We start from the raw sequence: 24,720 nt of genomic DNA, 5'->3' as shown, positions 1-24,720 counted from the left end.
TTATTTTTCTCATCTGTTATTTAAATAGTGCCAAAATAATGTAATATTTCTTTGCTTTTTTTCCCCAGGTTATTACCCTGGAGGGATGGGTGGATATCATGTATTATGTTATGGATGCACATTCTTTTTACAATTTTATATATTTTATACTGCTTATAATAGTAAGTATGTCTAAGGCTTTAAATCTCTTTCTTTCTTTGTGGAAAAATAGTGAAAATTAGCATATTTGTTTCCAAAATATGACTTGGGAGGATGAGGTTTAGTTTTGAATATTATTATGGACTGTAAACTCTGGGTGATGTTTAATGACTTTTGATTAATATATGATAATTTAATTTTAAAAGACTTAAGTTTTAAAGTTTTTTGTACAAGCTATATAAAATAGGTTATTTGCCCATAGAAAAGTATATTTCAAGGATACAGAAGTCAAATCGGGTGATGTCATAGAGTCATAGAATCATACAGCATTGAAACAGGCCCTTCGGCCCAACTGGTCCATGCTGACTGTGTTGCCCAGCGAGCTAGTCCCACCTGGCCACGTTTGGCCCATGGCCTTCTAAACCCCTCCTATCCATGTACTTGTCTAGGTGACTTTTAACTGTTGCTAATGTGCCCGCCTCAACCACTATTTCTGGCAGCTCATTCTGAATACCCACCACCCTTTGCGTGAAGAAGCTGCCCCTGATGTCCCTTTAAATCTCTCGCCTCTGATCTTAAACCTCTGCCCTCTTGTTTTTGAGCGCCCGCTCCCTGGGAGAAAGACTGTGTGCTTTCATCCTGTCTATACCCCTCATGATCTTATATACCTCTATCAGGTCACCCCTCGATCTCCTACGTTCCAGGGAATAGAGTCCTAGTCTACACAACCCCTCCTTGTAACTCGTGTCATGCAGCACATTTGCATGTTTGCCAAAATTTAATCCTGAAATTGTTATGTTTGTGCTTTAAAATCTATTGGTTAGTGAAACTAATTACAGTTCAATTTCCTGTGCAACAACACGGCCACATTGTATACATGGCCACATCATTACTAGTCACAGAGTCCTACAGCACAGAAGTAGGCCCTTCGGCCCATCGTGTCCATGCTGACCATCATATACTCATCTACATTGGCCCCATTTATCGGCACTTGGTCTGTAGTCTTGCATGCCTTAGTGATTGAAGTGCTTGACTTTCCCCACAGTTCCCTCAGGTGGTATGTTCAGATTCCAACCACCTGGCTGAAAGAAAGTCCTCCCCAGATCCCCTCCAAACCTGTTACCCCTTGCCTTGGACTTCTGCTCTGGGGAAAAATATACCCTATCTATGCCCCTCATCATTTTGTATAACTCCATCAGGTTCCCCCTCAACCTTCTCCACTCCAAGGAAAACAAACCCAGTCTCTCCTCATAACTGAAGCACCCCATCCCAGGCAACATCCTGGTGAACCTCCTTTGCATCTGACCTCTTAGGAACCTTGCCTTCCGAAGCAAGTATCATAGAACATAGAACACAACAGGCCCTTCGGCCCACAATGTTGTGCCAACATTTTATTCTGCTCTAAGATCTATCTAATCCTTCCCTCCCTCATAGCCCCCTATTTTTCTATCATTCATGTGTCTATCTAAGAGTCTCTTAAACGTCCCTAATGTATCTGCCCCCACAACCTCTGCCGGCAGTGCGTTCCACGCACCCACCACTCTCTGTGTGTAAAAAAAAAGCTTACCCCCCTTATACCTTCCTCCAATCACCTTAAAATTATGTCCCCTCACGTTAGCCATTGTCGCCCTGGGAAAAAGTATCATAATCACAATTTTCCAAAATATGGTTTGAAAGTTGCTATCACTGTACCTACAGCTTTTTGCTATGTTCATGGAACTTCCTTTAGTAAATGTGCCACATATTGTCCAGTTTCCAGAATCTCAGAGACAGTGAGGGTCATTCCATATGTTGTGCATGGGCAGCAGTCAGCTAAGTTTGGGCAAATGTTCCAGAAGCATACAGAAGTGGATCAGCATCATTCTAAACAACACTTCATTGGAGACTTGAACAGATGCTCTGGCTACTGTTAAGTGAATGTAGGAATTCATTTGTACTGATAGGTGGACCAAAACACTTTTTAAAATGAAAACCAGGGTATCACAATATACGTAATTTATGAGTTAGTTACCTGACTAAACAGAAAAAATATAAATGGGAAAAAAACTTGTAACTCAGTTTAGAGCCATAATTCAGAGGTAAAGGCATTCATTCTGCTGACAATCAATATGAAGCCGATATAATTAAAATTTCACATTTTATGAACTGATGTATGAAATATTTCCTCCATTTACTTAACAGTCAATGAAAGCAATTTTCTAGCTGAGAGTTCAATTCCAGTAAAAAAAAGCATTAGTTGAACATGCTGATTCAGAAATTTTGAATTTAATATTTGTTCAGTTTATTTCTATGTTGAATATTTTATGATTAGCTTTTATATTTATAGAATGTGTTCTGCTATAAGGACTAAAATTGCCATTTACTATGATAGTTGTAATAATAATTAATTTTAAGTGTTTACTATATAAAAAAAATTGCATCTTGAATTTCTACTACTCTGTATTGTTCTACGATTGCAACTCCAGGTATCACTCTAGGTCTGTGTTTTAAAAAAAAGCCTGGATTTTAAATACTGTAGTAAATTGGGCTCATCGTTCATTTGCTGTTCAATTGGCTTTGGCATGGAAATTTGCAGTCATCAGAGGTTCATTTGTGGAATATTTCTTCAGGAATCCTGATCTTACACGAGCAGGAAAGCAACCGTATGTCTCGTCAACCAGTCAGATTAAAGTTTCCTTATTGTAACGTGTAGGTCTGGGTGGTGGAATAGGTACAGAAGAAGACGCTGTAAATGTTCAGCATTAAAACCTTTGGCAACCTTTACCCTCCTCCTACCCTCACTATAATTTTAAACCCTGACACTTATTCTAACAATATGCAAATTGCCCTAAGAGAGCAGCGATTAAAATCCTTTATCTGTATAATATTTATCCTGTACTACTCATTCTTTAAACTGGTGTTTGAGGTATGCCCAGCTACCTTAGCAAAAGCTTTCCAAGTTTTTAATTTATTCATTCACAGGACATGGGCATTATGGCACGGCTGGCATTAATTACCCATCCTTAATTCCCCAGTTTGGGAAAGTAGGGAGAATAAAATAGGATTAGTGTAAATGAGTGCTTGATGGTTGGCATGGACTCAATGGGCCAAAGGGCCTGTTTCCATGCTGTCTGATTTTATGAGTTGAACAGCTGGCGGTGAGCTTCTCTTCTTGAACACCTCCAAGCATTTAATGTAACTGAGGTGCTTGCTGGTGCTATATTGGAGATTTGTTAAGAGTTAACCACATTGTGTGGGTCTGGAGACACAGAGACCAGACTGGCTCAGCACCGCAGATCTTTTCCATAGAAGTACATAATTAAATCTGATGGGTTTTTACAATAACCTAATCGTTTCATGACCTGATTAGTGTTCCTGCCTTTTTGGACCATTTTCAAATAAGCATGTGAACTAAATGAATTCCCAACTTCTGCCTCCAATTTCAGCCCCTTGTTGATCCATGAAGGTAATTGGTCTGCCATTAGCAGTTGTGCCTACACTTACCAAAGCCCAATGCTCTAGAATTCCTTCATTATGCTTCTCGCCCCTTTACAAAGCTCCTTAAAACCTGGTTCTTTGATCAAGCTTTTGGATGTGCACCATAAAATGATGCCTTTTTGATCAGTTCACGTTTGTTGCTGACTCTCTTGTGAACAGCCTCATGTTTGGCATACTGAAGGCACTACGTAAATGGAAGTTGTTGCGGTGACCACCAGCTTTCTTCAAGGGGACTGCTCAGTCTCAGTGTAATGGGGTGAGAGGGCCCATGGTACTGAACACAACCTAAAAATATATAATGGTATTCTGAAACAGCTGTTAAGGCTGCAACACCATTTTGAATGCCAAAAGCCCCAACCTTTCTTCATAATGTCAATGATGCCATTAAGACAGATATGGCATCTTTGAAGGAAATGTCATCCAAATGGCTGCACTGGAACTTGTGGTGCCAAGATTTTTATTGGAAATTAGTGGAAAGAGGCATCAGACAATATTCCACATGCTTGTGTCTCCTAATCCTAAAACCCACAGAGAAAATGAAGGTGCGATTGCCATTCAAGCAAAGAAGAAATTCAAAAGCACAATGTTCCTGGGTACTTAGGAAGGAAAATCACTTCTCTCAAGCACTCATGATGGAAGATTCACTCTTTGCCAGCTGGTAGAACAAACTGTTATTCTGATCACTATTGAAAGAGAATGTTTTCACCCAAGATTTGTTCAAAGAATGACACTGTGCAGTTGGAAATTAGAGTAGATTTTGCACAAATTTCTGGGTGACTTAGTGCCTGTCTGTGAATTCATCTTGGAGACACGAGACTGCAGATGCTAGAATGTGGAGCAAATAAACAAACTGCTGGATGAAATATTTTGCTGTGGGATGCAATGGAAGGAAAGCAGGAAGGATTCACCAGGTTGATTCCCAGACTGATGAGTTTGGCACAGAGTCAACACATAACCAGGCCCTTCAGTCCACTGTCTGTGCCGACCATCAATAACCCTTTTACACTAGTCCGACATTAATTTTATTCTACCACATTCTCATCAACTCGCCTCCCCTCCCAGTACTACCATTCACCTACACACTAGGGGGGCAATTTACATCTTGTTATTTGGGGAGATTTTTGTTTTCTCTGGCATTGTTTTCTGCTGTAGAATGTCCCCAAATGATGTCAGCAGTCTTCTGTGAATTTTCAGCCACTTTCAGGCCAGCAAGAAAACACTTATTTACTCACAGAACAGTCAGATTTTACTAACCCTGGTTTCCCTGATACAGTGTTATTTAAAGGGCTAACAATTAGACTGCCTTCATTGTCACCAAAGAAGTCCATGCAGCCTTGCAACTGTGCCTGGAACGCTATGATGACTTTCAGCTATGATCCCGTCTCCGGATCATTTCCAGGCTGCAGCTTCTGATCTCTGCCCCATCTGACAGTCTGCAGCTCACTGCTGTATTGGGAGGATCACTCAACTCTATACTCAAGGAGAGCGACCCAGGTTCAATTCCAGCCGCTGTCTGTAAGGAGTTTGTACGTTCTCCCCGTGTCTGCGTGGGTTTCCTCCGGGTGCTCCGGTTTCCTCCCACATTCCAAAGACGTATGGGTTAGGAAGTTGCGGGCATGCTATGTACATGTGACTAATAAAGATATCTTATCGTATGTTTGCCTGTTCTGCAAGCTTGTCCAAAGTGCAAGTATTGAGAGGGTCACCCATGCCCTCATCCTCCTTCCAGGAGTGCCTGGCTGTTCCCCCGAGAGAATCTTTGTGTCCTCCATGTGCATAGAAATGTTTTTGTATGCTCTGTTCCTCACCAGCCTGTCCAGTCATTCTGATCCCTTAGGAACCCTCTCGCACTCACCTTCCAACATTGCAGCATACACTCTTTGAGTAGCAACACTACCCGGTAGCTGAAAGAGTCTTGCTTACACTGTGGTCTGTTCCTTTAAGAGCTAGCTGCAAAGATCGCACCTGCTGGGCTACATGCTGGCATCTGCACAGACTGGCAATGCGTCAATAGAAAACACTGGGCTGAGATCAACAGGACTGTTCTGTGAACCTCACAGTCAGAGTTCTCCCTCTTAATGTGACTTGCACAAACAGCGTCAGGTGACCCACAACAGGGATTTAACTCCATAAAAACACAGCAATTTCCAGCCCATATTTCCTCCCAAATTCTTACAAAGGTTTGTATTGATCCTAACAAAATATATAACATCAGCATATTTGACACAACTTTTACAACCAAAGCAGAACACTCATGTGAGGCACCTCTGAGATACTTATTCCCTCGAATGTGAGATGAATTTCATCCATTTTGTTGCAATCAAAACATTAGAGCTTAAGAACGCTATAGTGTGATCATTGCAATTGAACATATCTTTACAAATTTAAAACTGATTATGTATTTTTATCTCTAAAAAAATTTTTTTAGGTTGGTTCATTCTTCATGATTAACCTGTGCCTGGTTGTCATAGCAACACAATTTTCAGAAACAAAGCAACGCGAAAATCAATTAATGCAGGAGCAGCGAGCTCGCTTTCTTTCAAACGATAGCACAATTGCAAGTTTCTCTGAGCCAGGAAGCTGCTACGAGGAACTCCTGAGGTACATTTGCCACCTCTACAGGAAAGTGAAGCGCCGAACTTTGCGGCTTTATAATACCTGGCGCAACAAAAGGCGTAAGAAGGTCAGCTCAAGCAGCTCAGATGGACAGGAGAGGAAGTGCCGGAATAAGGGACGCGTGAAGTCGATTCATCATCTAATTCATCACCATCACCACCACCACCACCATCATTATCATATCAGCAACGGCAGTTCAAGGGCACAGCGGGGCAGCCCAGAGGTCTGTGACGTGGAGATGAAAACCCTGAGGGTTGACAGCAGGCTCATGCTTCCTTCCTCTGCACTCAACCATCAGAGCCCCCCTTCAGGGGCTGAGTCCGTCCATAGTATCTACCATGCTGACTGCCACTTTGAAGGGCCACAAGTAACGCGCAAGTCTTCCACTGCAGCTAACGTGAAGCTAATGGCTGGCCTTACGCACCACGGGGGTATGAACTATCCGACTATAGTCCCATCTGTGACTAGCACAAACAGCTCCACACCAAAACCAAAGGACAAGAGAAGTGGTAATGCATCCTTCGCTGTGGGCAAAGTGAAGCCTAAGATGAACTTGACAGATTCCTTTGGCAAACTACACCACTTGGTGGGAGACCATGGTAAGAGAATGTCACTATTCCGTAGCCACCTCAACATCCATTCGAATGGGTTAAAGGCTTCATGATGAAGTAAATTAATTTTGCAATTTCTCTGATAGTTAAAACCTATTAAAGCAGGATAAACAAAGAGATTAAGAGTAATGCAGATTTACAACTGATTATGCAGCTGAGTTCTAATGTGATGAACCGACAGAGCAAAGTTCGACAGTAAATGAAACTCAAAAGGCCGCCGAGGCTGGAAATTGGAAGTAATGACGGACAATGCTGGAAACACTCAACGGGTCAGGCAGCATCTGGGAAGAGAAGTAGAGTTAACGTTTCAGGTCAATCAGAACTGGAAAATAGAGAAAATAAGTTAGTTTTAAGTTGAGGAGAGTGCGAGGGAGGGATGAATGTGTCAAAGGGAATCTCTCCAGTAGGGTGAGGGCAGGGTTGCTACGGTGATTAATCTACCAACCAGATGGCTTCATTTAATCACCACAACAAATCTGACCTCGGAGTTATTCCCTGCTTTCTATCTATCCCTCTCCACCACGCCTCCAGCTTTAAAACTAACTTGTCTCCTCTCTGAGAAAGGGTCTCTGACCTGAAACATTAACTCTTGTTTCTTTCTCCATGGATGCTGCCTGACTGGTTGTATGTTTCCAGCATTTTCTGTCTTCAAAGCTCAGTTCAAGTTGCTTATAAGAATTGTGGACAAAACAATGGCTTTGAAAATATTAGTATTATTGTTCATATCCTGCACTGTATATAGCAGTTTGGTTTTATTGAACTTGGACCAATAAACCCATCCATTGCTGGGTACAGGTCTTGTAGATATGTGTGACCGGCATTAGTTACTTGTCTATTGTATGATAATGTATTCACTGAAAGATAAAGGATCAGGTAACTTTATTAATTGAAGGTCAACATAGTCACTATACATCAGTTTTAATCTATTTTTGAGTTGTTCTGCAATTAAGTCCTTGCAACCTTGCACACACTGTGGCCCCACTAGGTTTGATAACCACCTTTATCTTGATAATTTCAAAATGAACAACAAGCCCATCTACAATTTACACAATATCCAAGATGTATTCTGTATCATTATTTTTAATGGAAAATTATTGTGATTAACGATTTAGAATTTCACTTAAGTTAATACAGATATTGCAAAAACAAAACAGAATTAAATAATATGGGCTTCCTCATACACCCTATCTTGGAGCACTATGTATTTATTAATTTATACATCTGATGCCAGGGTTTAACTTGTCACCGTCCCAGATGGAGCTGTTTTATCTACCAGACATCTTTTCCCTACATTCTTCAATCTGTTTGAAATCACAGAAAATTTATGACATATTTTGATGAGATGAGATATTGAGATATTTATTTATTAGTCACATGTACATCAAAACACAGTGAAATATGTCTTTTTGTGTTACTGAGAATGTGCTGGGGGCAGCCCGAAAGTGTCGCCACTCTTCCGGCGCCAACATAGCATGCCCACAGCTCCTAACCCGTACGTCTTTGGAATGTGGGAGGAAACTGAAGCACCCGGAGGAAACCTGCGCAGACACATGGGGAGAACGTACAAACTCCTTACAGACAGCGGCGGGAATTGAACTCTGGTCGCTAGTGCTGTAATAGTGTTACCCTAACTGCTACACCACCGTGCCGCCCCATTATGTTCACGCTAGTGAAAATAGAGCTACTCCGCTGCTCACAGCTTCCAGCCCTGGGTGCATTGCCCTGCAGTTTCAGACACTGCAATGTACATATTCAGGTACTTTTAAGACGTGAGAACCTCTGAGCTACCAGCAGATAGTTCTAGCCCCTGAGCGGACTCTGGGTGAAAATCAAAAAAACTGCAGATGCTGAAAATCTAAAATAACAGCATAAAATGGCAGAAATACTCAGAAGCTCAGGCTATATCTGCGGGAAGAGAAATCGAGTTAATGTTTCAGGTCGAAGACCCTTCATCAGAACCGCACACTCATCTACTGAGTTCTTCCAGCATTTTTTTTATATTTTAGATCTCTGGGTGAAATCTTTATTTTCACATCTCTCCTCTAATCCATTTACCAGTTGCTTAAAGTCTTTGTCCCTGCTTTTTATACTTCAGCTAAAGAAAACAGGTCTTTCCTATTTACTATGCAGGCATGGTAGTGTAGTGGTTAGTGTAACGCTATTACAGCACCAGCAACCCGAGTTCAATTCTGGCCACTGTCTGTAAGGAGTTTGTACGTTCTCACCGTGTCTGCGTGGGTTTCCTCTGGGTGTTCCGGTTTCCCCCCACATTCCAAAGGCGTACTGGTTAGGAAGTTGTGGGCCATGCTATGTTGGCACCAGAAGTGTGGCGACACTTGCGGGCTGCCCCCAGAACATTCTACACAAAAGATGTATTTCACTGTGTGTTTCGATGTACATGTGACTAATAAAGATATCTTATCTATCCAGGCCACTCATACACCGCAGTTAAGTTCCCCTCAACTTGTGCTACTCCAAATACCACAACTCTGGCCTATCCAATCACATCTAAGCTAAAGTTTCCCAACACCAGCAACATGCTTGAAAGACTGGAGACACAAGAGACTGCAGATACTGGAATCTGGAGAAAAACAAAATGAGCTGCTGGACGAACTCAGTGGGTCAGGCAGCACCAGGGGAGGGAAACAGACAGTTGATGTTTCAGGTCGAGACGAAGGGTTTCGACCCAAAGCATCGACTGTCCATTTCCCTCTATTGATGCTGCCTGACCTGCTGAGTTCTGCCAACAATTCATTGAAAGACTGCTCTGCAGTGCATTCACATCTTTCTTGTAACATGGTGACCAGAATCACATGCTGATCTCAAGCTGTGCTCTAACTAGTATTGTACACAGTTGTAGTATGACATTCCTGCTCCTAAATTCTGTACCTTAGCTTACAAATCAAAACATTAAGCATTTATGGATATTTACTCCAAGGTTTCTCTTCTCCTGCCCACTTCTCAGTATTCTTTCATTTCTCTGGTCCCAAAGCACCTCCTCAAATGCTTTAAGTCACGTTTCTTTACGTTAAATTCCATTTGCCACTTTCCTACTTAATTGACAAGACTAACTGTATCTTACTGCAGTCTAAAGCTTTCAAGTTCAAGTTTATTGTCAGAGGCATACATACACAGGGTATGAATGCCATGAAAATTAGCACAGTGAGCTTTCCCCTCACTTTCAACCGCACAAATAATTTTTGTTTCATCTGCAAATTTCTTTACCATGTCCCCAACATTCAGGACTGGCTCATTAACATGTACCACAAACAGCAAGTGACTGAGTGTTGAGCCCTGTGGAACTCACTGGGAACTGCCTTCCAGTCAGAAGGACACCAGTCCACCACTGCCCTTTGCTTCCTGACACTGAATCAATTTTGGATCCAATTTGCCATCCTCCCCCTTGGACCTCATGGGCTTTCATTCAGCCTGCTATATGCGAGCTTGTCAAAAACCTTGCAGACTGACTTTCTAACCGCTATGTCTCAGTACTTCACCACAGCCGGACATTAATAACAAGAATTCTCATGTTGTGCGCTGGGATCAGAGTTAACTTGAAGTAGAATTGAATGCTAACTAAATTCTTTGTCTAAAATAAGCACAGTTTAGGCTGGCATTGTTGCAGCCATTTTGTTTTATATAAGACAAAGTCTATGTCCAAAGTGATTGGGACTAAAGATTAGAGAAGTACACCGAAATTATGACATAAGCAATTAGCACCAATCACCCTGTGTTTGTATTCTTCCTCCTCATGACCAATAGTCCTAACCCTGTGTGGTTGCTTTATTATTTATTGTCTTGCTGCCCATTCCTTCAACATCCAACCCTTGAATGTTAAACAGAAACTGGAAATGCTGGAAATACTCAGCAGGCCAGGCAGCACCTGCGATGGGAAAAGCAGAGTTGATGTTTCAGGTTGATCATGCCTCGCCAGAATTGAGGAAAGTTAGAGATGTCCTTTAAATGCAGAGGGGCACAGGTGGAGACCAGGGGAGATTAACTGAGATATGTGATAGCGATTATATATAAAAAAAAAGGGGGAGAGGGGATAAATGAAAGCTGAAAATGTGAGATACAAAACTGGAATGGCTGATTATCTGAAATTGATAAATTCAATGTTGATTTTTTTTTTAATATCCACTTTTGGGATCTGGGCATTGCTGGCAAGGTCAGCATTTATTGTCCATCCCTCATAGGCTGTTGCACAAAAATTCTTAAATGACCATGAGCTGTGTTTCAATCACTAACTATGGTACATGTCACAGCCTCTCAATCTTCTGTCAAAAATATAAAAATCTCTTCCATTGTCCTAAATAGAACATTACAGCACAGTACAGGCCCTTCGGACCACGATGTTATGCCGACATTTTATCCTGATCTATCTAACCCTTCCCTCCCACATAGCCCTCCATTTTTCTATCATTCATGTGTCTATCTAAGAGCCTCTTGAATGTCCCTAATGTATCTGCCTCCACAGCCTCTGCCGGCACTGCGTTCCACGCACCCACCACTCTCTGTGTATGAAAAAAAAGCTTACCCCTGGTGTCCCCCTTATACCATCCTCCAATCACCTTAAAATTATGTCCCCTCGTGTTGGCCATTTTCACCTTGGGAAAAAGTCTCTGACTATCCACTCTATCTATGCCTCTTATATATTTCAATTATATTTAATTTAAATATATTTCAATTAACCCTATTGCTACATCTTCTCCAGATACTTCAGTCTCTTTCTATTGAATGTGTCCCTTGTCTCCATTTTAATCATCAGGTAAATCAGCCCCTGAAGGCCACGAGTGTGCATGATGCTTCCAGAAATGTGGCAGTCACCAACTTTGAAGTAGGCCCCACACACACAAAAAAAAAACAACACAAATTTGGGAAGCTGGTTGTACTGCTTCGTTCCACTTGAAGTTAGCAATGGAAAAAAATACAGAAAATGTTGGATGTACTCAGTTGGTGATGCGGCATCTGTGGAGAGAGAAACAGAGTTAATGTTAAAGGGATCTGGATGTGACTGAAAATGCCAGCATTTATTGTCCATCCCTAATTGCCCGTGAACCAGAAGTCTAAACTTGCATATTGACCAGACAGGATAAGGTTGACACATTTCCTTCCCTGAGTGAAGTAGATGGGTTGTTATGGCAATTGGGTAGTTTCATGGTTATTGTTACTGAGACAAGCTTTTTATTGCAAACTTCCATTTTTTTAGTATCATAGAATCATACAGTACAGAAACAGGCCCTTTTGGCCCACCTCATCCATGCCAACCATGATTGCTCTCCACGCTAATCCGATTTAGACAATAGGAGCAGAAGTAGACCATTCGTCCCTTCGAGTCTGCACCGCCATTTTGAGATCATGGCTGATCCTCAACAATCAATATCCTGTTCCTGCCTTGTCCCCATATCCCTTGATTCCCCTATCTATAAGAAACCTATCTAGCTCCTTCTTGAAAGTGCCCAGAGAATTGGCCTCCACTGCCCTCCGAGGCAGTGCATTCCACAAATTCACAACCCTCTGGGAGAAGAAGTTTTTCCTCACCTCTGTCCTAAATGGCCTAGCCCTTATTCTTAAATCATGCCCCCTGGTCCTGGACTTCCCCAACATCTAGAACATATTTCCTGTCTCTATCTTGTCCAATCCCTTAATAATCCTGTATGTTTCAATCAGATCCCCTCTCAATCTTCTCAATTCCAGCGTGTACAATCCCAGTCTCTCCAACCTCTCAGCATAAGACAGTCCCGACATCCCCGGAATTAACCTCGTAAACCTACGCTGTAAGCCCTCTATAGCCAGGATATCCTTCCTTAACCCTGGAGACCAAAACCGTACACAATACTCCAGGAGTGGTCTCACCAGGGCCGTGTACAAATGCAAAAGATTCTCTTTGCTTTTGTACTCAATTCCCCTTGTAATACAGGCCAACATTCCATTAGCCTTCATCACTGCCTGCTGCACTTGCTCATTCACTTTCAGTGACTGATGAACAAGGACTCCTAGATCCCTTTGTATTTCCCCCTTACCTAACTCCACACCATTCAGATAATAATCCGCCTTCCTGTTCCTGCTCCCAAAGTGGATAACCTCACACTTATCCACATTAAACTTCATCTGCCAAGTATCTGCCCACTTATCCAACCTATCCAAATCACCTTGAATTCTCCTAACTTCCTCTTCACATGTCGCACTGCCACCCAACTTTGTATCATCAGCAAACTTGCTAATGTTATTCCCAATGCCTTCATCTAAATCATCAACATAGATCGTAAACAGCTGCAGTCCCAGCACCGAGCCCTGCGGCACCCCACTAGTCACGGCCTGCCATTCTGAGAAACATCCATTCACCCCTACCCTTTGTTTCCTATCCGCCAACCAGTTTTCTATCCATGTTAATATCCGCCCCCCAATTCCATGAGCCCTAATTTTACCCACCAATCTCCTGTGCGGCACTTTATCAAATGCCTTCTGAAAGTCGAGGTATACAACATCCACTGAATCTCCCTCGTCTATTTTCCTGGTTACACCCTCAAAAAACTCTAGTAGATTAGTCAAGCATGATTTGCCCTTGGTAAATCCATGTCGACTCGACCCAATCCTATCATTGCTATCCAAATATGCCGCTATTTCATCCTTAGCTCTAGCATCTTCCCCACCACAGATGTTAGGCTAACTGGATGATAGTTCCCCGTTTTCTCCCTCCCTCCTTTCTTAAAAAGTGGGATAACATTAGCCATTCTCCAATCCTCAGGAACTGACCCCGAATCTAAGGAACATCGGAAAATGATCACCAATGCATCCACAATTTCTAGAGCCACCTCCTTTAGTACCCTGGGATGCAGACCAGCTGGACCTGGGGATTTGTCAGTCTTCAGCCCCATTAGTCTACCCATCACCATTTCTTTCCTAATGTCAATCCACTTCAGTTCCTCTGTCACCCTCTGCCTTTTGTCCATCCTTACCTGTGGGAGATTTCTTGCGTCTTCCCCCGTGAAGACAGATCCAAAGTACTTACTAAATTCGACTGCCATCTCCCTGTCTCCCGTAGTAATTTCACCCGATTCGGTCTTCAAGGGCCCAACATTGTTCCTAACTAACTTCTTTCCCTTCACATACCTGAAAAAATGCTTTTGCTATCCTCCTTAATATTCCTGGCTAGCTTGCCTTCGTACCTCATTTTTTCTTCCCGAATTACCGATTTGCCTGCATTCGGCCCATATCCCTCTTTGCCATCCCTTTCCTTTCTAAGTATCTGTTCAACGGCCTCTTAAACGTTGTAAGTGTATCTGCCACCGCCTCTGGCAGCTTGTTCCAGATAACCACCACTCTCCGTGTGAAAAATTTGCCCCTCAGATCTCCCTTACATTTCTTCCACCGCCTCTGGCAGCTACCACCGCCTCTGGCAGCTTGTTCCAGATAACCACCACTCTCCGTGTGAAAAATTTGCCCCTCAGATCTCCCTTACATTTCTTCCTTTCACTGTGCCTCCTTGTTCTAGACTCCCCTGCCCTGGGGAAAAGACTGTCTGTCTTAAATATGCCCCTCATAATCTTTACCTGAATTTAAATTTCCAATTGCCATGGTGGGATTTGAGCTCACGGATCTGGTTCAGAGGTGAAAGCTTCTTGCTACTGGTCTACTAACCTGCTTATGCATGGGTGCTTCATATCTATTAACTGTATTTCCTTATGACATGGAGGATGGTATTTTGGCCATCAAGTTTATATCAGCTCACAGAGCCATCCCATTCTCGCACTAATTTTCCCAGTGACCTCCCCACATTCCCAATTGCTTCCACCAGAATCTACCACGAGGAGCAATTTACAGTGGCCAAGTAACGTACTAATCTGCATGTCTTTGGGATGTAGGAGGTAATTGGAGTGCCTGGGGGAAACCTATGCCATCACATGAAGAGCATGCAGTGCAGTATCCGAGGGCAGAATTGAACCCAAGTCATTGGAGCTGTGAGGCATCAGCTCGACTAGCTGTGCCACTGTGCAATATTCTATTGCAAACAAGGCACAAAGACCTCTCCTTCCCACCACTGTGTAGCTAGCAGTGGGAAACAGATTGGATTAATTGCTGATCAGGCTTTACAAGTATAGAGCTAAAGGCAAGATAATAAAAAAAAATGGGTCATGCAGGAACAGAACACAAGCTTTTTTTTTCAGGAAAAAAAGGAATGAGAAAGGAGAAGTTACTACAAACTCGATACAAATGAAAAATAATTTAAAAATAGGTACTTCAAAGTAAATCACCTATGCAATAGTCGACTCAATTATTGCTTGGATTTGCAGTCACAATTAATCCATGCAACCAACTGGTTGTCCTTTGAATGTACCACAGGAAGCAATTTAGGATAAATGCACAAATTGCTATGTCAATCTTACGTAGTCTGATTGTGGCCTGGGGTGCCATTGCCTCAAGTAGATGAAATTAAAACTCCATAAAATGTCCTCCTGTGCAACATCAGTTATACCTTCACTATGACTTGAGATTATTGACTTATCACTATCCCACTATCTGTTGCTTCTGATCACCAGCACATCATATGCACAGTTTAAAACTAGGTAATTTAGGGAAGGAACTCTATTGAAAGAAACACTGTTGAAATCTTTTACCTGTTCCCTATATAATAGTTTATGGTTTTTGCCATACATATTTTCCCTGTTTGGAGCATTTACTCTATAAGGATTTTCTGGGGCATCCTATAGACATGTGCAATGTGTTCTTTGGAAACGTTTTGTGGGGCAGCCACCATACAGAGAGACGGATTGTTTTCTGCTCATGTTGAACGATTGCATTGAGGGAGAGACATCTGGTGAATCTGCAAATGTTCATCAACAGCACCTTGGAAAATAAACATCAAAAATGGGCCATTTTCTTTTGCCAAATTTGGGTTTGTAGCTGATAAATCTGAAATGCTCTACATTCTCAATTTATCATGTGACTTAAACATCCAAAGATTTAGCTTTTGTGCACTAAACAGCAAATATAATCCCAGATGCCATGCTTTACTGTTTTACCCTGATCTTTAAACGAAGAGGCTATTTTGGTTTCTTGTTGCTGGAAGTTCCCCATTACTGTTTGGAGATATAAAAGGGCCAAAATGGTAATGCTTTATCACCATGGTTCTTCTCCCTCCCTACTAAGAAAGATGTTCTCAATATTTTATCTGTCTTTGCTTTTTAACTGCACTCAAAAATGTAACTTTAATATAATACACTTCCCTTAGAGTCAGTGTTATACAGCACAGAAACAGGCCATTCGGCCCAACTTGTCCATGCCGACCAAGGTGCCTTCCTGAGCTAGTCCCATTTGCCTGCATTTGGCCCATATCCCTCTAAACCTTTCCGATTCATGCGCCTGACCAAATGTCTTTTAAATGTTGTAAATGTACACACCTCTCTGACCGCTCACTCTGACAGCTTGTTCCATATACCCGTTGTAGTTGTACACACCTTTCCATGTACCCAACACCCTCTGTGTGGACAAACTTACCTCTACTTTAAAGCTTTCCCTTCTCAGCTTAAATCTTTGCCTCTAGTTTTAGACTCTTCTGCCCTTGGAAAAGGACCATGACATTCACCTTATCTATGCCCCTTCTGATTTTATAAACCTCTATCAAGTCACCCCTCAGCCTCCTTCGCTCCAGGGAAAATAATCCCAGCCTATCCAGTTTCTCTTCATCACTCAATCCCTCCAGTCCCGGCAACATCCTTGTGAATATTTTCTGCACCTTCTCTACCTTAATCACATCCTTCCTATTTTAATGCAAAAAAAGTTATTGAATCAAATATAGAAGATACAATTTAGATTATTTTTATAATAGATTTTAATTAGCTGTCTTTATATTCAATGCTTTGTATTGAAATAGGCTATTCAGTCTTACTTGCTCATTTGGTGAATGGATTGGGAATGGATCTACCCCATAAGACTAAAGGAAAGAAAGGAGGAATATAATATTCAAGAGCTGCCATTGACATATGTCATTTGTGCTCATGAAATAAATGAATGACTTATACCATTAATCTGGCAGTCTAAATGAACAGTAGCTGTATCTTCATATTGCCATGTTATAAAAATAATAATAGAGAGCATTACTAAGGTTTCCAGATAAGTGATAAACTAGAAACTATGTAAATTTCATTGTATCTTGATAGTTTTGTCTGGCTGTCTTTATTGAAGGGATCTTTCGAGCTGCAAGCAAGTTGTCAGGGCTCAATATGCCGTGTTCTACGGCAAGTACTCAGGCTGGAGACTTGACCTGTGAGCTTCAGAACTGTCCGTATTGTGCCCGTGTCTTGGAAAACCCAGAGCTCGAGCTCAACGATTCAGAAAGTGGTGATTCTGATGCCGATGGTGTGTATGAATTCACACACGACGTCAGGCAAGGTGACCAAAGAGATCAGATACAGAAGAACAAAAAGAAACCAAAGGAAATGAATAAATGCGTGCTGCTCTGGACATTGTTCTCTGAAAAGATGAAAAGAATTGTTGAAAGCAAATATTTCAATCGTGGGATTATGATTGCCATTCTGATCAACACACTGAGCATGGGTATTGAGTATCATGAGCAGGTTAGTGTTAATCTATCTCATAGCTGGAATCTCTTGCAAAAGAAATGGTTGCGCCTCAGTGTTTTTTGACACAGTTATGCCTTTCTGCTATTCTGCTGAATAAGTTTTGAAAAGTAATTAGACTGAAAGTATTACTAAATGCTTATCATTTGAATGAAATTATTTGCCATTGAAAGCCAATTGTCTTGCTGAGATCGTTGCTCTTAATTAAGGTGGAACAACCAGATAAAGTAGCAAGTAGAATTATCTTCTAGCGTAACGCAGCCATTGGAGGATAGCATCTAAATTGGGGTCCTGGAGTTGAATAATAACAGAAAATGCTGGAAACACCCAACAGGTCAGGCAGCATCTGTGCAAGGAGAAATGGTTAACGTTTTAAGTTGAGGACCCTTTGTCAGAACTGAGAGAGAGAGAGAGAGAGAGAAAGTTGGTTTCAAGTCACAGTGAAGATGGGGGAGAGAGGGATAGGACAAAGGGAATATCTCTGATCGAGCGCAGCCAAGATTGCCATGGTGATAAGCTACAGAGGTCATCTGGTTGGTGGGTCAATGGGGGCACTTAGGGAGAAAGAAGAAGAAAAACAATGAAATGAGGGTAGTTAGTGGGGAAAAAAATTGTGAAATCCAGGGCTGTGGGACGTGCCCAGAAGGTCAGACTATGCTAACGGAGAGAGAAGAACTGAGTCAATATCACAGTTGGATGACTTGCAGAAGAAATGACAGTTCTGATACTGATGGAGAAAGTGAGTTACCTTGTTGAACTTGATATTGAGTCCAGAAGACAGCAATGAACCCAGACAGAAGAGGAGGTGCTGTTGCTCAAGCTTGCACTGGGTCTCGTTATGACAGAGTAGGAGGCCATAGACAGATAAGTCAGAGTGGGGGTGGGGTGGAAAATTAAATATCAGGCAACAGGAAGCTCAGAGTCACCGAATGCAGGTGCTCTGCAGAGTGATCACCCAATCTGCATTTGGTCTGGCCAATGTGGAGGAGACCTCATTGTGAGCACTGAATGCAATACAATAGATTGGACAAAGTGCAAGTGAGTTAGTGCTTTATCTTGAAAGACTGTTTGCGTCTGGTTGACGGGAAGGGAAGGAGTGAAAGCACAGGTGTTGTATCTCCGGGCAAATGGGACCAGCTTGGATGGGCATCTCGGTCGGCATGGACCACTTGGGCTGAAGGGCCTGTTTCCATGCTGTACGACTCTATGCAGTTGGATGGAAAAGTGCTGGAAGATAAGGAGTGATTGGTGGAGATGAAAAAGCAAATTAGGGAGTCACAAAGGGACTCTTCTAAATGTTGGAAGGGGAAGGGAGGGTGGGAGGGAATCTGTCTGTTGGTGGAATCTTGTTGAAGCTGGCAGAAAATGCAAATGATGAACTTGGCACAACATTGTGGGCCGGAGGGCCTGTTCTGTGCTGTACTGTTCTATGACCTGTTGAATGCAAAGTCTGGTGGGGTGGAAGGTGAGAAGGAAGGGAATGGAAATTTGAAATTGACTGAAATCACAGCTTATACTTCGGAGAGACGTGGAAAAAACATTTGGGAATAGGCCGCTCGATTATCATTTATGCATGATTCAGTCGGATAAGTTAGAAGTTGTATGAGCTGAGGAAGCATGTGGAGAAAAGATATTTGGTCAAGTTTTAAATTCTATCACAGTTGCTACCTGACAGCAGACTGCCTGATGGCAGAGATATAACATCAGAGTTTCACTGAAATTATTTCCTTGTTTTTAATGCTTGTCTATGTTTTGAATGACAACCTTTATAAATTTTAATTGGTAAAGCAATTCTTATTAAGATTTAATTTTACAGAAGTTTTGGTTTCTGTTTGGACACTATAAAGACATTTTCCCAGAAACCAAGTAGAAAGTTTGTTATAATATGAGATTGCTTATAAGGAGATTCCACTGTAGGACTGTGCATTAAATATTAAGGCACATAACTTAAAACACAAAGCAAACCAATTCTAGTTGTTCTCTGCAACCTTACTTTCCTGAGTTAGGAAATGAATTTACTATAATACATTCAGTATTATCTTTATAGAATGTAAAGCCATTATTAATATGTTAGCATTTGTTAGCAACTTTTTTTAAGCTGGGATATCCTTTTGTCTTCAACACTTGAATTGGCTCTTTGTGTTCAAGTATACTTACAGTAACATAGAGACTAATAAAGGATAATGGATTAATTCTGCTGGAGGGAGATAATTTTATGGTCATTATGTTTTATGGTAATTATATTTTATGGTTTGACAACTTGCTTTAATAAAGTATTGTACAGTATTTCAAAGTAGGGCACATTAATTATCTTTCACATTTTGTGGTTAAGCAGAGAAAATCACCAAGCAATCCAGACCCTTTTTACAGCATTCCAGCATCTGCAGTCTCTTGCGTCTCCATTTTTGCGATATTTTTCTTGTCTCACTTAATTTTCTCTTGTTGTCATCTATCTCTGATGTAACAATTAGTATAATCTGGAATTTTAATTTCCTTCGGAATGTAAGCAAAAATTCTTTGTTTGATCTGATGGGGCAAAATTGAGTTCTTGAGACGCAGGAGACTGCAGATGCCAGAATCTGGAGAAACAAGCAATCTGCTGGAGGAACTCGGATGGTTGAGCAGCATCTGTGGGGTTGGGGGAGGAATTGTTGACGTTTCGGGTAGGGTTTTGAACCAAAATGTCGACAATTCCTTTTCCCCCACAGCTGCTGCTCGACCCGCTGAGTTTCTCCAGCAGATTGTTTGTTGCTTTGGGTTCCTTAATGTTCAACATTACAACCAACATGTCTGGTGAAGGGGTTACTGTATGTCAATTGAAAGTCTGCCAGTAGCTCGCATTGTAGGCAAGTCATATTATTCAATTTGCGACTCTAATTTGATGTCATTGCAGCCTCTTTAGAGCACAACATCCTGCTAAGACCCTTGCATAAGAATACATGGTTGACTCACGCAGGAGCACGATTTGAAAGGATGCAAAAGCAATCTGTAGACATTAGAAAGCTCAAATAATGACAAAATGTTGGAAATGCTTAGCAAGGATGGGAAACATCCTTTGGAAGAGAAAGAGACTTGAAGTTTTGAATAAATGACATTTCAATCAGAATGGCTGATCCCTTTTAAGGGGGTCATGAACTCTATTCATGTTAGTTGTTGATTTATTCCTTCTTGCTGTAGCTGTGACTCAATGAGTGATTGGTACTTGTAGGAGTTGATTCAAGTGCAAACATCCATATGATGGAGTGTGGCAGGTGCTGAAGGAGTTCTTGCTGACTTTAGACTTTTGTGCAAATGAATTGCTCCCGAACATGGATGGATTCCACTTGAAGTACAGATTGCCTGTGGAGATCACCTGGCGTCAAGCAGAACGAGATATGTGGTGTTGTCAGATGGAGGAGGAGGGGGGAAGAAGGATTTTCAGAAGAATGCAGATCTACCTTAGATGCTGAGATGTTCTCCAACCTCAACCTTCACAAGGAATGATGTTTGAGATATACATACATACATAAGATATCTTTATTAGTTACGTGTACATAGAAACACACAGTGAAATGCATCTTTTGTGTAGTGTTCTGGGGGCAGCCCGCAAGTGTTGCCACACTTCCGGTGTCAACATAGCATGCCCACAGCTTCCCAACCCGTATGTCTTTGGAATGTGCATACATACAAACAAACATACATACAAACATAACTGCAAGCTTAGAACTAGGCAAAAAGTCCCTCAGCAATTGGGCTCAGAGCTTTCCACAGAGCTTGGAGTCTCTCTCCTGTATACTGTGGAGCCAATGTTACTGTTCGTCAAGTAAGACCATGACATCCAGTGTACGGAGGTGGCTGATTAGACCAACTTGAGCTTGAACGCTCCTTTCACACAGCGGACAGAGGTGCAGGGATGCTGTAGCAAAAGTGGTTCTTGACTTTCGAGATTCTCTTTTCCTCTTTGCTTTCTCTATTCTAGCTTCATCATATGAGTGAGCACCTCTTTTTTTGCGGGTACGCCAGACAGGACGATCCGATGCTTGTTGTTCCCAGTGTTGAAACTCTTCAAGGATGTTATAAGAGAGTCTTTGAATCCCTTATTCTGTCCACCACATGATCACTTACCCTCAGCCAGCTCTCCATAAAGTAGCTGCTTTGGTATTCTGACGTCAGACGTTCTTCTGACATGTCCTCCCTACCTGATCTGTGATTCTTTCAACAATGTGTAAACGCTGGGGTGGTTTATTTGGGACAGAGTCTACGTGTCTGGAATCTTGTCTTGCCACTTGATGTGAAGTATTCTGCACTGACAGGTCGTGTGGATGTGGTTAAGCTGTTTGACACGTCTGCTGTATGCTGTTCGTGGCTCCCAAGTATAAAGTGCGTATGACAACAGCACGATACATCTTCAGCATTTATACATTGTTGAAAGGATCACAGATCCGGTGGGCAAGACATGTCAAGAGAATGTTGTGGAACCAACAGTCAACTCCACTCAGAATGGAGATACAAAGGACTGCAGATGCTGAAATCTGGAGCTACAAACAAAATGCTGGAGGAACTCAGCGGATCAGGCAGCATCTGTGGAGGGAGATGGACAGTTGACGTTTCGGGTCCATTTCCCTCCCCAGATGCACAGTTCTTCCAGCATTTCGTTGGTCACTTACACTCAGATATTGTCAACCTAAACATGGTGTGACATCTATTTGTACCTGGTGCAATCCAGCGAGTTAAACTTGGGAGGGAGAAGTTGACAAGTGCCACTCACTATCCAATCAATGCCATCTTGCCAGATGGCAGGGCCTTCCTTCCTCATGAGGTCTTGTTTCCCCCTGCTAACCTCTCCCTCTCTCTCTTTGAGTCAACTTGTTTGAAGAGAAAGTATCTGCAACCTCGCTTATATAGCCACAAGATTGGAGCACCGTGCACAGTATCAGTCTCCTTATTTAAGGAAGGATGTTCATGTATTAGAAGCAGTTCAGTGGTTTACTAGACTGGCACCTGCAATGAGCCAGTTATCTTATGCAAAAAGGTTGGACAGGCGATGCTTACATCCGCCAGAGTTTAGAAGAGGAAGTTGGAAACATACAAAATCCTTCGAGGTCTTGACAAGCTGGATGTGGTGAGGATATTCTGTCACGTGGGAGAATAGAGAACTAAAGGCCACTGTTTAAAAGTACGGGGTCCCCATCTAAGACAGATCTGAGACAAAATTTTATTCTCTCTGAGGGTTGTAAATCTTTGGAACTCTGCTTCCACCACCCTCAAAGAACAGAATTTCAATGTTTTTAAGGCAGAGGTGGAGAGAATCTTGAAAAACAAAGGAGTGAAAGGCTACGGTGGGCAGATGGGAATAAAGGTAATGTCAGATCAGGTTGATCTTATTAATTTTGGAGCAGGATGAAGGACTGAATTGCTTGCTCACCTCCCCCTGTTCCTAATTTCTACGTTGCAGATATTTCCAGCTGGAAACTGGAAGGAGACAGAAACGCTCAAATTTCATTGCCGCAGTCATCCGGACAGTCACAGGCAATGCAGCTGATCTGAGGCTGTGAATGTGGCAGATCCTACTGACACAGAACATAGATAAGATTTCTTTATTAGTCACATGCACATCGAAACGCACAGTGAAATCCATCTTTTTGCGTAGAGTGTTCTGGGGGCAGCCCACAAGTGTCGCCGCACTTCTGGTGCCAACATAGCTTGCCCACAACTTCCAAACCCGTATGTCTTTGGAATGTGGGAGGAAACTGGAGCACCTGGAGGAAACACACACAGACACGGGGAGAACGGACAAACTCCTTATGGACAGCGGGAATTGAACCCGGGTCTCTGGTGCTGCAATAGCGTTATGCTAACCGCTACCCTACCGTGCCTGCATAGAGCACAGAAAGTACAGCACGGGAACAGGCCCTTCGGCCCACAATGTTGTGCTGAACATTGCATTACATGCCGAACTAAACTAATCCCTTCTGCCTAGACAATGTCCATATCCCTCCATTCTCTGCATATTCATGTGCCTATCTAAAAGCCTTTTAAGCACCTCTATCATACTTGTCTCCACCCCTGACAGTGCATTCCAGGCACCCAGCACTCTCTGTGTAAAAGAAACACCTCCTTTGAACTTACTCCCTCTCACCTTAAATGCATGCCATCTACTATTAGATATTTTGACCCTGGGAAAAAGATAACGGCTGTCTGCTCCATCTCTGCCTCTCATAATCTTATAAACATGTTTAGTGAAGAACAGGTGCATCACAGATTCTTCCTCGCTGAACTTTCTTGAACACCTTGATGGACTTGGCCTCCTGCTCAGAACCCCAATCACCCTCCTCCTTTCCTTCCTTCAACCATTTTGTTGTCCAGCTCTGAGTGCCCTCTGCTCATTCTCTCCAGAAGAAATGAGCTCAAGGCTCATTAGAAGGTTTGCAGTCAGCTAACATATAATGAGTTGCAACTTTACTGTTCTGGTGAACAATTAGATGTAAGCTTTACTCAACAGTAAGGTTTAATTTTGTCTGAAAAATCAGGGACCGTGATTTCATATACTAAGGTCATTAGAGTAATATAACTCAAAAGAGACAAGAGATTGCGGATGCTGGAATCTGGAGCAAAAAACAGACTGCTGAAGGAACTCAATGGGTCAGGCAGCACCTGTGGAGGGAAATGGACAGTCAATGTTTCAGGTTGAGACCCTTTATCTGGACTGGACCGGGAGTTTCTTAGAACAACACATTCTGGAGCTAACCGGGTAGTAGGTTACGCTGGCCCCAGAAATGTATGCTAAAATGAGATTAATTAATGCCCTCGTTGTTAAGGCACCCTTGGTAGCAGCATTCATAACATGATTGAATTTTATATTCAGTCTGAGGGAGAGATGACTGGGCCCAAGGTGCATAATTAAATGAATATAAGGACGTTAAAAGCAGTGCTAGCAAAGTAAACTGGCAAAGTAAGCTGGGGATGCGTCATTCAAGATGTAGTGGCAGACATTTAAGGGGATGTTTCCAAGTTAAGAGAATAGATACATACCAATGAGAAAAACAATTTCCAAGGGAAGAACCCATCATTGGTTGTGAACTAAAAATGTAAACGATCCTATCAGTATATTAAAAAAAAAGCAAAGACAGGTGACAGGTCAGTAGATTGTACAGAAAAGCAAAGAATGACAAGATTAACAAGGAAGGAATACAAAGTATGAGGAAAAGCTAGTTAGAAATGTAAAAATAGTAACGATTTCTATGGAGTTTTAAAAAAGGAAAGAATTAACAAAGTGAGCGTTGATCCTATAAAAAATAAAAGCTGAAAATACTAGAAAC

At 42.1% G+C, this 24,720-nt stretch overlaps 1 protein-coding gene across 1 annotated transcript in view; it reads left to right on the top strand.

Moving 5' to 3' along the window:
- cacna1ha (calcium channel, voltage-dependent, T type, alpha 1H subunit a) overlaps positions 1–24,720 on the top strand; it is a 257,588-nt gene that overhangs the window by 78,204 nt on the left and 154,664 nt on the right. Inside the window, exons 6-8 of the mRNA XM_052022258.1 lie at positions 69–161; positions 6,044–6,830; positions 17,028–17,419. Coding sequence (XP_051878218.1) covers positions 69–161; positions 6,044–6,830; positions 17,028–17,419 — 1,272 coding nt within the window. The remainder of the gene's footprint in view (positions 1–68; positions 162–6,043; positions 6,831–17,027; positions 17,420–24,720) is intronic.

This window comes from Pristis pectinata, chromosome 8 (genome assembly GCF_009764475.1).
Source record: "Pristis pectinata isolate sPriPec2 chromosome 8, sPriPec2.1.pri, whole genome shotgun sequence".
Taxonomy (NCBI): Eukaryota; Metazoa; Chordata; class Chondrichthyes; order Rhinopristiformes; family Pristidae; genus Pristis; species Pristis pectinata.
This window is presented reverse-complemented; position numbering and strand designations above follow the sequence as displayed.